The sequence below is a fragment of the Cicer arietinum genome, chromosome 5, assembly GCF_000331145.2.
Source record: "Cicer arietinum cultivar CDC Frontier isolate Library 1 chromosome 5, Cicar.CDCFrontier_v2.0, whole genome shotgun sequence".
NCBI classification, from domain to species: Eukaryota; Viridiplantae; Streptophyta; class Magnoliopsida; order Fabales; family Fabaceae; genus Cicer; species Cicer arietinum.
Genome location: NC_021164.2, coordinates 74,017,195 through 74,031,776, shown reverse-complemented (window position 1 = coordinate 74,031,776; position 14,582 = coordinate 74,017,195). Strand labels below are relative to the sequence as shown.

The 14,582-nt window shown below is 32.9% G+C and overlaps 4 protein-coding genes across 4 annotated transcripts in view; 2 read left to right on the top strand and 2 right to left on the bottom strand.

The window, feature by feature from the left end:
- The window catches only part of LOC101513705 (uncharacterized), a 5,731-nt gene extending 1,890 nt beyond the window's left edge, over positions 1-3,841 (bottom strand). Inside the window, exons 1-6 of the mRNA XM_004501329.4 lie at positions 3,400-3,841; positions 3,108-3,312; positions 2,746-2,947; positions 1,886-2,079; positions 1,050-1,203; positions 85-249 (exon numbers count right to left, since the gene is read on the bottom strand). Of these exons, the coding sequence (XP_004501386.1) occupies positions 85-249; positions 1,050-1,203; positions 1,886-2,079; positions 2,746-2,947; positions 3,108-3,312; positions 3,400-3,544 (1,065 nt within the window). The 5' untranslated portion in view covers positions 3,545-3,841. The remainder of the gene's footprint in view (positions 1-84; positions 250-1,049; positions 1,204-1,885; positions 2,080-2,745; positions 2,948-3,107; positions 3,313-3,399) is intronic.
- A 2,140-nt stretch (positions 3,842-5,981) lies between these two features.
- On the top strand, positions 5,982-10,227 carry LOC101514042 (transmembrane 9 superfamily member 9). The gene is made up of 7 exons (XM_004501330.4): positions 5,982-6,250; positions 7,193-7,357; positions 7,812-7,921; positions 8,009-8,114; positions 8,203-8,315; positions 8,454-8,607; positions 8,916-10,227. Exons 1-7 carry the CDS (start codon positions 6,146-6,148, stop codon positions 10,071-10,073), a joined length of 1,911 nt encoding a protein of 636 aa, XP_004501387.1. The 5' UTR covers positions 5,982-6,145; the 3' UTR covers positions 10,074-10,227.
- Positions 10,228-11,365: 1,138 nt separating this feature from the next.
- On the top strand, positions 11,366-12,252 carry LOC101514694 (early nodulin-like protein 14). The gene is made up of 2 exons (XM_004501332.4): positions 11,366-11,652; positions 11,768-12,252. Exons 1-2 carry the CDS (start codon positions 11,469-11,471, stop codon positions 12,124-12,126), a joined length of 543 nt encoding a protein of 180 aa, XP_004501389.1. The 5' UTR covers positions 11,366-11,468; the 3' UTR covers positions 12,127-12,252.
- Positions 12,251-14,582, bottom strand: part of LOC101514368 (uncharacterized) — a 4,466-nt gene continuing 2,134 nt past the window's right edge. Inside the window, exon 6 of the mRNA XM_004501331.4 lies at positions 12,251-12,516. The gene's annotated coding sequence lies outside the window, so the exon portion shown is untranslated. The remainder of the gene's footprint in view (positions 12,517-14,582) is intronic.

Here is a 14,582-nt window from a genome sequence, read left to right as displayed (position 1 = left end):
TCCCTACAATTTTTTACATATACGAAGACTCACTCTGTAAGACAATAGAGAATATGCAAGAACAGTTAGAGTGAGTTTAGTTACCTCTGATATAGCAGAGGATAGGGACGACCAGTAAATTGTTTGATCTGTATATTGTGACTGACCTAACCAGTCCATGGTATTGATTCTAACTGTCTCTCTTGTTCCAACAGATTTTATTGTATCAATCCATGCCTGTTCATCACCCTGATATCTTCCAAATGATAGCTGCAAACACCAATAATACTAAGATCCAATGAAGACTGGTATTTCGATATGTCCAAAATTATTATTAACAAAAGTTGTCAGCTAATGCAAACGGGCATTTCTGAATTTCCAAAAAACATCAATTACCACCTACAACCCAAACACATCTTTACAGACAACTCTACACCAGTAATATATAAGCATTCACTTCTAGCATCCAGATAAAATAAGCCCTTATAGCTTACCTTAATTAAGTGCTTATAGCATAAGCACTTATATAAACTATTTCTATAACAAAAGAGAAAATAAAGTCAAACTACTTTCAGATAAGTTATAAGTTTGTTTTCATAACCTATCCTAGAGAATTTATGAAAATAAGGTAAAAACAACTTATAACCATGTCATAAGTTGTATCCATAAGTCTCTTAATAAATCTCGCGAATATTTGCGTCAGTAGATAAACTCAAATAAGTAAATCCAAACATGCCACAATGTTAAGGGTTTAGTCACTAAAGTTTACTTCAAAACAAAATTGTTCAATAGGTTTGCATAATGAACATAAAGAATGGCTTAGAGGTTTCTCTACTAACTAATTATAGAGGACACTAAGCAATTATCTAATGATATCAAGGCAAGTTTGGCCCTTCCTAGCTAAACTTTCTAAGAGCCCTGATAAACCAATCCCCAATTCCATGAGAAAACAAGGATGGTAACAAAATAAACAAGCTTTTAATTGTAACACAGTATCAAAATTATTTATAAGAACTTTCTAGATTTGTGGATGCATACTAGCTTAACAAATTGTTAAAAATAAACATTACCTCTGGAGGAGCAAATGAGAGATAGCTGGCTTGGGGAAGTTTTGTTGAATAGTTACTCCCAGGGGTTTGAATTGATACTTCAAACATGTAAGGATCAGACAGAATAGGATATCCTGCAACATGATGTGTCTCCACATATTGAGGCAGAGGTGACCTGTGGCACAGTTAAATATGGAAAAAACGAAAATTGAAGAATGTTTCAAGTGCCTGCTTTTTTTTAGTATGCTATATCATTCATTGTTCAATAGTTGTCAGCTTAATGATAAGAGTTTGACCTTATAATCTTTTGGGACAAAGTTCTCAATATGTCTCAGGTCAACGGTAAGAGTTTGACCTTATAACCTTACGAGAAAAAGTTCTCATTAGATGTCATCTAAGCGGTAAGAGTTTAACCTTATAATCTTACGGGACAAAGTTTTCAGTAGGTCACGCAAAGAATTTGACCTTATAACATTACAAGACAAAGTTCAAATCTCCTCAAGGACAATTATAAAATGGTCATTAGTGACACATTAATTGTAATAATTTTCCATTCCCCAATTTTTGTTAAAAAGTATGCTATATCATTCACTCTACTGTATCCCCATCATGCTTAAGACTGCATTTTAATTTCTACTCATACACTCGTGAACTTTTCTCTCTGCTCACAATAGCAAAATTTAAGTGAAGGATATTTCATAGAATATAACCCTCATGAACTTATTGATGAGATTTCAGAGACAAAAAATACAGGAAATGATATACATGAAGGCAGAAAATCAATCTAAGTAGAAATTTCTTGAAGAGAAAATAAGTAATCTTATTTTTATCACAAAAGGCCTGGATCCTAGACTTACTTGCATCTATCTCTAGGTTTGATGAAATGTGACCAACAAGGAACCTTTCTCTCAACTTGCCACTGTTGATCCATCACTGTTTTTGTGTAAGCTGAAGAATTGAGAGATGCGAGTGTCCATAAATTGTTGAAGTAGACCTCAACCTTTTTAGCTATTTTAGGACAACCAGTAAGATAAATTCCAACTTCCTTGACCTAAAGCAAGCAAGTAATAATTAATGAGACAAGTATGAACACTTGAACATATTGTAGATTATGCTAAATGTAGAAAAGAAAAGTTACTAAAAAATATCTCAGAACAAGTAATCCTACCTTGGGAAAACATGCTCAAAGTTTATATCAGTTAGATAGGATTGTTTTACTTTTTACACAAATTTGATATTAAATTTCGACAAAAATGGTTAACACAATTTAAATGTGGTTAATTATGTTTAGTGGATAATTAATAAATATAACAAAGAATTGCAACTCATTAACTATCTACTGAACATAGTTTATCGTGATTTGAACGTCATTAACCATCTAAGTTGTATTCAAGTATATACATGATTTTCAAATGTTCAAATATACAGTATATTCATTAACCACAATTTGTTACAAATATACACTTCAAAATTGTGGTTAATGACATTCAAAATCATAATTCATTGTGTTCAATAGATGATTGGTGAGTTGCAACACTTTGTTATATTAATTAACCATCCACATATTTGAAATTATCATCTAACTTTGTCGAAATTTGATGTCAATTTTTTTGTCAAAATATCATGATGATTAGACAAATGGTCCATGGAGAAAGAGTAATAATAATAGCCAACATAAAACAAACGAAACACATAACATGTCATGTCATGAAATTACCTGTGTAAGAGATTTCCAGTCATTGTTTGCAGATCCAATATACACATCCCTATTATCAGATATCCAAACTTTGGCATGGACAATGCCAGAGCCCCACCAATCCTTCAGTAGCAATGTCAAATTCTTAACATTTGGCCTTCCAAAAGCAAGTTTGGATGGTTCTAATGTAAATGTTGGATAAACCCCAGAGTGAGACAGTAACCTACACCAATTCCATGTGAAACAAACAAACAACAATAAAGCATTACAATTTTCAAACACAAACATCAATCTTCAACATACCAATTCCAAAATGTTAATGAAAATGTCCATTGTTCACTATTCAATTCAATTTAAACAAACAAAGCCAAATCAAAACATACCTAATACTAACATTACGGTCAGCAGCATGATCCAATGCTTGATAAACATCAGCACCTTGACGTGCACCAAATTTACGCATCTGACTTTCTGTGTAACCATAATCCCCAGAGCGAGGATCATCAGGGGAAGCTAGTAGTTGCCAGTACTGAGCAATTACATCGAGTCTACGAGTCGAGTTTGCAGCCAGCCACCGGAGCACATCCCCTATAAATAAAATCCAATTCAGCTCAATTTTAAGTCATAATTACCGATTAAATTAACAACTAATTACTAACATTAAAAACAACGTACCCGTTGAGAGGACTCCAGGGACGTGGGAGAGGTGTGGCATGTCGGTAGGAATGGATTGAACTAGCCATGCTTTGCAGTGTGATGACTCACAAAGGTTGTTTAAACTCAACAGCGTTAACAGACCAATTATCACACTGTATCTCATGATTGCTCAGATATAATAGTAAAAAGCAAATTAACGCATAGATACGTGTTACTCCATATCATTTCTTTTGGTTGACTTGTGTTTGTTTATAAACAATGTGCATTTTGACCTAAGAGTCCAAATTATCTAAAAAGGGATATTATTGGAATATACGATTGGAAATATATTGTATCCCTTTTTCTATATAGGGATAGGATGTTGCTATGCGAATTTAGCATTCTCTCTAATTCATCGCTCTCTCTAACACTATTTGTCATTTTGTGCATGACATTCAGAGTAAAGAGAGGATCCCAATCCGATGCTAGAACCTTTTTTCTGTCATATAATGCGTTTCATTTGAAATATTTTACTATCTTTAAATTACTTGCCATTTTTTATTATCAATCAATACAGAATTTCAGTGTTTCCTTTATTTATTAAAGTAATTATAAGAATGTTAAGTAAAGTAATTATAGTAATAAATTTGTTTAAACTGTGTACTATTTTTATATATTTACCAATGTAATTATTGATATTATAAAAGAGAAAAAAATTTACGTATTTCAGTTGTAAATTAAATAAAGGTATTTTTCTTAAAAATTATTAATGTTTATTGAATTTTGAAAATGGACTTATGGCAAGTCAATGCGACTTTGGCGAAAATTACATTTTATAATTTCAACAAAATTTTGATAACAACAACAAAGTAATTTTGAAATTTATAATTGTAAGAATTTTATTTTTATGTATTGAGCTTTAATTTTTTTTATACATACACTAACCACCTCTTACTACATAGAACTCTAAAATTTAAGTTTTTTCACACTTAAACGTGTAATTGTAACCACTATACCATTTAATAAATAAAATAAAATAATGCAAAAACTGGAGATAATATGCTTCATATTTACTTCTATGTCACAACTAAGGCAGAAAACTCAGCAGAAATAAATTGAACAACAACCTAGCTTCAACTTCAAGTAGTGTTGATAGCTGAACTGTGCAGACCATCATGATTTGGTCTAGCAAAACATGGAATTGATGTTGACAAATCAACTTACTAAGTTAGAGACTGGTGAGGTATATCACCCACCAACTTACCAACATTAAGGACCTCTACGGCTCTACCTCAAAAATCAAAATTTGATGTCTTTTCGTATGTATCTGACTTCCCCTCAACAACCAATTTGTACCAAATGAACAACAAACACAAACAAGCTACACCAATTCTTTCACTTAACATTAACATTGGTGAAAGGTTAACTCTACGGTGGAGATGTGGGATAAATATTGCACTATGACGGGTTTGTTTTCATCATTAGATTTAATAAGTTATCATCAAATCAAATGAGATTTAAAAGATAAATTTGTGCATATTGTCAAACTATTTTACTTGTACACTTTAGACTTAGTCTTACTTTAAACCTTAATTAAATTTAGATTAAAATTATTATAAGTATGACAGAAATTATCCACTCGATACGATTAGTTTCTATATCATAACCCATGTGAAAATTATAGAAAAAGACACGAAATTACAATAATTATTAATAAATGATTTAATTTTGTCTCTATTCTTAGGTCTTTATATTAAAAAAATAGTGTATTCAAAATAAGACGTTCAAGTTAACAATATCCTTTCATTGAACATGATAAAATAATATTATCCATCACGATTTATTAAAAACAAAATCCAATACATAATTCATCATATAATTAATATTTAATTTTAATTGACCATAATTTATAATAATTCATACTAATTGATTAATTAAAATAATTAGTCTAATATGATTTTGAAAGATGGAATTAAATCAAATCCTGTGAGAATTATTACTACCCAAATATCTTAACTAATTAATAATTCTTTTACAAACGAATTAAATTATCAAGTCAATACAAAAAAGTGAAAAAACAATCAATTAATAATTTAAAATGATAAATATGATAAGTAAGTCACTCTTAGAATTTATATTATACAATCATTAAAATAATTTTAACTTTTATTTTATCAATCTTAAAAATAATGTAAATAGTAGTTTTTTGTTTTAAAAAATTTAACATCAAAACTCACATGTACTAAAATATGAAATAAAAAAAGAAAGGATGAACTTGAACTCTATCTTTATGCCAGAATATCAAATATTTCTAAAAGTACGATTTAAGTTGTACTTTTAGTTGATCAACCACATAAAAAAATTTATATTACGAATAAAAAAATTAAAATATTATTCTCATTCATTAATCATCAATGTTATTTATGGAAGTAGGATTTTTACTTAAAAAAAAAAAAAGAAATATTGCCTAATCCGTAGTCTTACTAAGAGATTTTTCCAATCCATCCCTAATTCCGCTTTTGTCCTTGTTGTAAAAAGTAAAAAAATTAGAAGAAATAAAAAACGCGTTTCAACAAATCAACCGGAATCACTTAAGACGGTATATATAAGTAAAAGGTAGTAACTGTGACAGTTTGCAACCGGAGAAAAAAATCAGAATCGGAATCGGAGTCTCTTATTCATTTCTCCTGCGTCGTGCTCTTCATTCTTCTCCCTCTTCATAACTCAACCACCGACAATAATAAGCATTTGAAAAAAGAGCTTCTAGATCTCGATCTCGAACGCCATGGCGTTTTGGAGATCTCTCGTTTTCTCTTCACTTCTTCTCTCTCTCCTACACACCTCTCTTTCCTTCTACCTCCCCGGCGTCGCTCCACAGGACTTCTTTAAGGTACTACTAACCTTTCATTTCTGAATCTCCTTCATCTCTCTTTCAATCTCACTTCTTAGATCTGTGTTCGATTCAATTGATTTCGATTGCTACTGATGTGATTCGTTTGATATGATCGATACTAGGTTTTTCTATTTTACTTTCTTAATTAATCGTTGTAACAAAACCTGCAAGCCAATGAAATATATTTTGTCTTAATTTCAGTGGATCGCTTCAAGTAGTTTTATTTTTAATTGTTATTATTTACTTATTTTTTTCTGTTTGTGTATTTCATGCTTCGTGATATACATATGATTGTATTTGTGAATTCTAGGTTTTGATTTCTATTACTGGATTTTCGTTTTATCAGTTATAATTTAGCCAAAATTTAACTATTTGCTTGCATCGATGAATCCTGTGAAGGATGTTTAAGTTTCATTTGTGTAGCTAGAAATGGTTGTTGGCGTTGTTTGATGTGAAACTTAGCAGTGTATGTTTCGAGAGTTTGGTGCATAGGACTGGAAGGTTGCCTATCATGGCAGATTCAATATTTAACATTGGGATCATTTGATGGGAAACTATTGATCTATCTTTATAATATAACAAATCTGCTTTTAGTTTATTTTTGTTTACTCACCCCTTTATTTTTATGCATCTAGTCTTTTACTCTTTTCATGTATTTCTAAATATGAAAGGATATGGTATCAGATCATCTTGCATAGTTGGATTCTTGCATTATGATTTTAATGGCACATGTGAATGATGATGAAACTAATTTAATGCTTCTGTAGCTCCTTTGAAAGTATTGCAGTTATCTTCCGGATATTTTGGTGTAAAAACATGTCTTTCATTGTGCCAAATGTGACATTTCTTGTTGTCATAATGTTAATTGGGCCAAAATCAATTATTGTCGATCTACTTCGTAAGTCCTTAACTGACTTGTTAAATATTTTTTATGTACAGGGAGATTTATTGCAAGTGAAAGTAAACAAATTAACATCAACAAAGACCCAGCTTCCATACTCGTTTTATTCACTTCCTTATTGCGCCCCTGCAAAAATACAGGATAGTGCAGAAAATCTTGGGGAAGTGCTTCGTGGTGACCGAATTGAAAATTCACTATATGTGGTCAGTTTTTCATGTTAATTCTTGAATGTTCAGTTTCAAGAAAGGAATTATTAATGAAATACAGCATTGTAAAAAAGCTGCTATAGTATAGTGGAATTTGAACAAATCGCTATTGCTCTGCGATACGCTATTTAGTACAAAGTGTTGTCAAATAGCCGCTATTGTGGTGCTATAGCACTATAGAATAGCGGAATTTGAACAAACCACTATTCCGTGATCCACAATTGACAACACTAATGAAATATAGTTTAGGATCAGTTAACCACTTAATTGGTTAATCATGTACGAAGAGTTGTTAATGGGTAATTGCTCATTGACTTGATTAGCTACGGGAGATTTTTCCCTTACTTCCAAGCAATATTTTTAGCATTATTTTAACTTATTGTTTGTCTAAAAAAATCTTATTGTAATTGCTCCAGTTATTATTTGATTCTGATCTGGTAGTATTTTTCAGTTTAAAATGCGTGAACCACAAATGTGTAATATTTTGTGTAAAATTAAACTTGATGCTAAAACTGCCAAGGAGTTCAAAGAGAAGATCAATGACGAGTATCGGGTGAACATGTATGTTATGTTATACTGCTTTCTGCTAGTTTTCTGCTATCATATTGATATGTTATATCTTATAATGGTTCTGCCATTAATTTACAGGATCCTAGATAACCTTCCTCTAGTTGTTCCCATAAAACGGAATGATCAGGATTCTACCATTTATCAGCTTGGTTTCCATGTTGGCCTCAAAGGGCAGTATACCGGGGTATGCATATTGTTTTGTAGCACCATGTCTATTGTTAATTGCTATGAATGCCAAGTAGTTTCTTTACTTAATTTATTTGAATGTACAGAGCAAGGAAGAAAAGTATTTTATCCACAATCATTTGGCATTTACTGTCAAGTATCATAGAGATGTGCAAACTGAATCTGCTAGAATTGTGGGCTTTGAGGTTAAGCCGTTCAGGTCATTATTTTTGTGCACTAATTGTTATATCATGTTATTCCATTTTATTTCTCCAATTGTAGGAGTTTCGTGCATGGGGTTACCCTTTTAATTGGTTCATTTACTGGTGATTTCTCAATTGTGAATGTTGATGTGCAGTGTTAAACATGAGTACGAAGGTAAATGGGATGAGAAAAAGACCCGTTTGACAACCTGTGACCCTCATGCTAAGCACACAGTTGTGAACAACAACTCTCCTCAAGAAGTTGAAGAGAACAAGGAAATTATTTTCACATATGATGTTGAATTCAAGGTGAGATTATGAGCTAATATACTGATGAAGCTTTACCTTCCTTGTGCTTTAGAATGGTTATTGGCATATGTGAGTTAAGTAGTAAGGCATTTGGTCTTGGGATAGAAGCTGGTCTGTGGCTTGGGATATAAAATATACAACATCTTGCATTGCCATTTTTATAATTTGTCTTCTTATAACCAACTTTTTTTTTTCTTCTACTACTGGAGTGTTCTTCATTATCATCGTCCTCATTTTTCTGTTATGATAAATATGATTGTTTGTTTTATTTCTTATTGTCTGCTTTTACCTTTGGCTGCTGCATTCAGGAGAGTGATGTGAAGTGGGCTTCAAGATGGGATGCCTATTTGCTAATGAATGATGACCAAATTCACTGGTTTTCTATTGTTAACTCATTAATGATTGTTCTCTTCCTTTCGGGTATGGTGGCAATGATAATGCTGCGGACACTATACCGTGACATTGCAAAGTATAATGAGCTTGAGACCCAGGAAGAAGCCCAAGAAGAGACTGGTTGGAAGCTTGTCCATGGGGATGTATTTAGGCCTCCCAACAACTCAGATTTGCTTTGTGTTTATGTTGGAACTGGTGTTCAGTTTTTTGGGATGATTCTAGTAACCATGATATTTGCCATCCTTGGGTTTCTTTCTCCTTCAAACCGGGGTGGGCTCATGACAGCCATGCTCTTAGTTTGGGTTTTCATGGGAATATTTGCTGGTTATTCTTCAACTCGCTTGTACAAAATGTTCAAAGGATCAGAGTGGAAAAAAATTGCCCTCAGGACTGCAACCTTGTTCCCTGCAACTGTCTCTGTCATTTTCTTTATATTAAATGCTCTTATATGGGGCCAAAAATCATCTGGAGCTGTGCCATTTGGTACAATGTTTGCTCTGATCTTTTTATGGTTTGGGATCTCTGTTCCACTTGTTTTTGTGGGTAGCTACATCGGTTTCAAAAAACCTGCAATTGAGAATCCGGTGAAGACAAACAAAATCCCAAGGCAGATCCCTGAGCAGGCCTGGTACATGAACCCAGCTTTCTCAGTTCTGATTGGAGGAATACTTCCTTTTGGAGCTGTTTTCATTGAGCTCTTCTTCATCCTCACCTCAATCTGGTTGAATCAGTTTTACTACATCTTCGGGTTCCTCTTTTTGGTCTTCATCATCCTCGTTGTCACTTGTGCTGAAATCACCATTGTGCTCTGCTACTTCCAGTTATGCAGTGAGGATTACTTGTGGTGGTGGCGGTCATACCTTACTTCTGGTTCTTCTGCACTATACCTCTTTCTTTATGCAACATTCTACTTCTTTACCAAGCTAGAAATCACAAAGTTGGTGTCTGCAATATTTTACTTTGGATACATGCTTATAGCTTCTTATGCGTTTTTTGTGGTAACTGGTACTATTGGATTCTATGCATGCTTTTGGTTCACAAGGCTCATCTACTCCTCAGTCAAAATTGATTAGTTATAGCAGTCAGTGGTTTGGGTTAATCTACTATAGTTATTAGAAGATGAAGGAAGTTTGTGTAAGGATTTTGAAATTCAGCTACAGTCATGTTCACGTGTAACCTATTCTATATACAATTTTGAATTATGATGACGGTGATTCTTTTGTTTCAGTATAATTTTAATTGCCTTTGTCTCGTTAAATACAGATTTGACGGGGGTTTGTCTAAATGGGATGTTTTATGTTTTTTTTGGGGTATGTGTTTTATATAATTGGGGGCACTATGTCTATAAATGAAATTTCATCAATTTGAGCTTGAAATACCTGTAATATTTGGAATTTATATTTTTTTATTTTAAAATTTATATTAAGAATTAATTTAAAAATAAATAATTTTTGAAGTTAAAATAAATTGAGTGTGCTTTCTTGCAATATCATTGTGTTGATATTTTGGATAATTATATTGTATGTTATGTTCATTTAAAATATATGGTATTAAAAATGGAAGATTTTATAATAGTGAGAACTGAAATCAAAATAGAGGTAAAAAATGCAATATAAGAGAAATTTTTTTTAATCATTAAAAAAAAAAGTTAAATCAACAAAAAGGTTTACACACAAAATAAACATTTTTTTAAAAAAAAGTTTATGTACACAAAAGAAATATTATTTTTTAGACATAATAAAAAGTAAAAACAATTTTTATTATTAGAAAAATCTATTTTTTATGCATATGTGTCTAAACACTATGTATATAGTCTTGTGATCATGCAGGACTTGCTTTCATAATGATTTTTCGAACTAGAATTTGAACTTAAATATTCTTGTGACAGTAACTATGAAATTAAATTATCTAATAAACAAAGTTGTTTAACATACGTCCCAAAATAAATAAGTCTCGTATATTCTTAGTTGGTTATTTATTTTTATTTTTTGGTGAAAAATTCTTGGTTATACAGAATAGAAAACAGAAAAGAAACCGTTTTAACAGAAAAGAAAAATTCTTGGTTATACAAAGTGTTTGGCGTTTCCTTTTACAAATTTGATGTTAATTGGGTAGATGGCCGTTTCTACTTTGCATTTACACAGTAAATTTTACAGTGACACCGATAGAGGGCAATCCAATTTCCACTACCATGTCCATTATTACCATTTACCATCCTCAGGGTTTTCTAACGTTATTTGTAACGGTTACACAGCACAGGGTCGACACGCAACCTAGGAATCAACAGCCCCAAACGTTGTGCTGTCTTCAAAGTCTCAACGGCTAGTTTCTTCCCTCTCCATCACTATAAATACATAATACAATAATTCGTTCATCCCCATCAGTGCAAATCTACCCCTTTGTGCTTGTAAAGTAACAAAGGTATACCCTTTACACACAACACACATTCAGCTATCAGAAGAAGCACCATGGCTGGTTGCTCAAGAACTGCTTCTGCTTCTGTACTGCTTCTGTTTTTTCTCTTTGGCTTCTCTGCAGCTAAAGAACTATTGGTTGGTGGCAAGATAAATGCATGGAAGATTCCATCTTCTGAAGCAGACTCACTGAATCAATGGGCTGAAAAATCTCGGTTCAAAGTCGGCGACCATCTTGGTAATTTCCCAACATCATTCAATTCCAAGACTTAAAAAGATCCTCATTTTTACTATCACAATTTATTAAATTTCATCACTGACACCTCTTTTTTCCTTTTATGCTTGTTTGGCAGTGTGGAAATATGATGGTGGGAAAGACTCGGTTTTGCAAGTAAACAAGGAAGATTATGCTAATTGCAACACCTCCAAACCCATTGAAGAGTACAACGATGGAAATACTAAGGTGAAGCTAGACCGTCCTGGACCATTCTACTTCATCAGTGGAGCAAAGGGTCATTGTGAAAAGGGACAAAAGCTCATTGTGGTGGTTATGTCTCCAAAGCAAAGATACACGGGAGTGTCTCCTGCGCCTTCTCCAGCGGAGTTGGAAGAAGGTCCAGCTGCTGCTCCTACTAGCGCTGTGTCAGTGTTGCAAAGTGGTCTTGTCCCTGCTCTGGGACTATTAGCTATTTGTGTTGGTTTTCTTATTTAAATCACCCAACCTAATTAGGCATATATTAGTTGAGTTATTGTGACTCATGAGTCTTACTTTTTTGTGGTGATGCATTATTTATTTTTTTAAAACTTATAAATAAAAATTTGATATAGGATTCATGTACTCGAGGAAAAATACATACTTGTACTCATTTTCTGGCCATAATTACCTTTATGAACAGTGTCTACATCAAATCTCATTGTCAGAATTCCACGGTGGATGAGAGGCATTCGAAAGTTTTACAAAATTGAAACAAAAAATAAAGCACTCTTCATCAACCAAAATGCCAGTATGTCACATTGAGAGGCTGTGTCGCAGTTGAGTAGGCCATCTCGAAAAGCAACCAAACAATCAGCCCTCCCACACACAGATCACAAGCTTCACACACTGCAACAACAACAAAATCCACAAATCCAATGAGAAATCTTAGACAGTGTGACAGTGTTTTAAGTGAAGGGAATATAAAAATATCAAAGACAGAAAATGATGAATACTTTCTAGAAAATGGACAAGTAAATGTTGTGTCTCCACATCAAAAACTTTTCAACTCGCATCATTTTGGAGACCACTTTTCCAGGATCTGTCTGGAAAAAATATATTCTAAGACTTTATTGTGCCTCAACATCCAACTCTCATTAAGCTACTTAATTAGGTCCTGAATTTTAATGGAGTAAATTTGTCCTTGGCAATAAATTAACATGTCCAGTGATGTTGTTGCATATTTGACACCATAGTTTGCACTGTCACAAAGGTTTTTTTCATGACTAATTTTCTTCATTCAGCTTAACTTTTTTACATAATAATAATTTTTCAATATACTCAATCTATTACAAAATGGTAGAGTAAACTGCATGTTGCAATGCCCACCATTTTGTTCCAATGTTGATGACAATAAGTCCTAAGGTCCTAATGTTATTTGAGTTGGTATGCTACAATGAAATTTGAGTTGGATATGCTATAATTCTTTTTGGGTGAATAGTTGGTAAGCTGTAATATAGTCTACTTTAATAACTCTGTTAGAACTCCCATAAAAAAATAATAATAAAATTTAAAAATAAAAAAAAAAATAAAAAAAAAAAACTCTGTTAGAGCTGTAGAGAAGAACTGAAAGAAAATTGCACGGGTTGCATCTGCACAAGTTATACAATGACTCTCTGAACTGTGATATTATCAACTTTTTATCATTCTAAAGAAGTTTACTAATGACAACTTAAACTCAAGTCATAGATCTTAATACAACACAATTTTCATAAGTTACTTATGTCGTGTGCACATGGAACTGTAGCTGTCTTTTACCCTAATACATACTCATACAAAAATTACATATAAAAAATGTAAAATTGACATTTTATCAATATGTATCTATACATCAACAGGTGATGATCACAATTTACAAAAATATGCTTCAGATCATAACGAAAAACTGACATCAAATTTCAAAATAATATGAACATGTCACAAATGTAATTTTTTCCTTACGGGGTGTCAGAATTTCACAAAAAAATACTTCATTAGTTCTATCTAAAAGAAGTCTTCGCTCTAGTCAATGGTTTTACTATTTACTGTAGAAGACTAATTGCATCTTGCTCATCCAAAAAAAACATATCTTTCATCAAGCAACAACTCTGCCATTCAAAAAGTCCACCATCGTCAAGTTGATCACATACATTTTCACTAATGTCCCACAACCACGTCTCCCCCTCCTTATATTCTCAAGAACAAATAAATAAATAAGTGTGTGCTCTATATTCCCTGATAACACGATGAAGAAGAACAAGGCTGTACAAGGATCTTTCAAGAAAAGTTTTGGAGTTGTATGTCAGAGTAGTAAAGTTGTATCCCAAACACATTAGTCAATATTTTCTTTTAAAATATTTCATAAATTGGAGGATAATCCTTGGTTATGTATCCATGAAAGCTGTAGACATATCAGCATCACATACGAGTGTAATACTTTTACTTTAGCAATTTTAGAGTATCTAAACTCCATGGCTCCAATGCCATTATGGCAACTATTAAATAAAAGTAATTGTAATATTTGTTAAATACTTCCATATCTAGTCACTTCAATCATCAAATGTCAAGATCGTGAGTTTCTTGTAGGATTATACAATTCAATCCTACGAGTTTTGAAGGCTCAAGTGTGCGGAATCATAAGCAGGATCAAAGAGCTGTAGGATCAGGTTGGGATCGTGGGCAAGATCTTAAAAATGTATGATTGGTCGTCCACAGCAATCGTTGGGAGATGGTTTTCGGCCGGTTTTGTAGCCCTATTGTTCCTCCTATGTAACCTCTTTTTGTCGGCCTGCACTGCTGCGACCTCCCTCTCCCTCTTTGGCCTCTACATTTTACAAGAGCGGGAAGGAATTGGGGAATAGGTGCTGTTGCATGTGCTTGAAAAAGAAAATCTGAAAGTGAAAAAAGTTGGGGGGGGGGGGGGGGTTTGGGTTCCC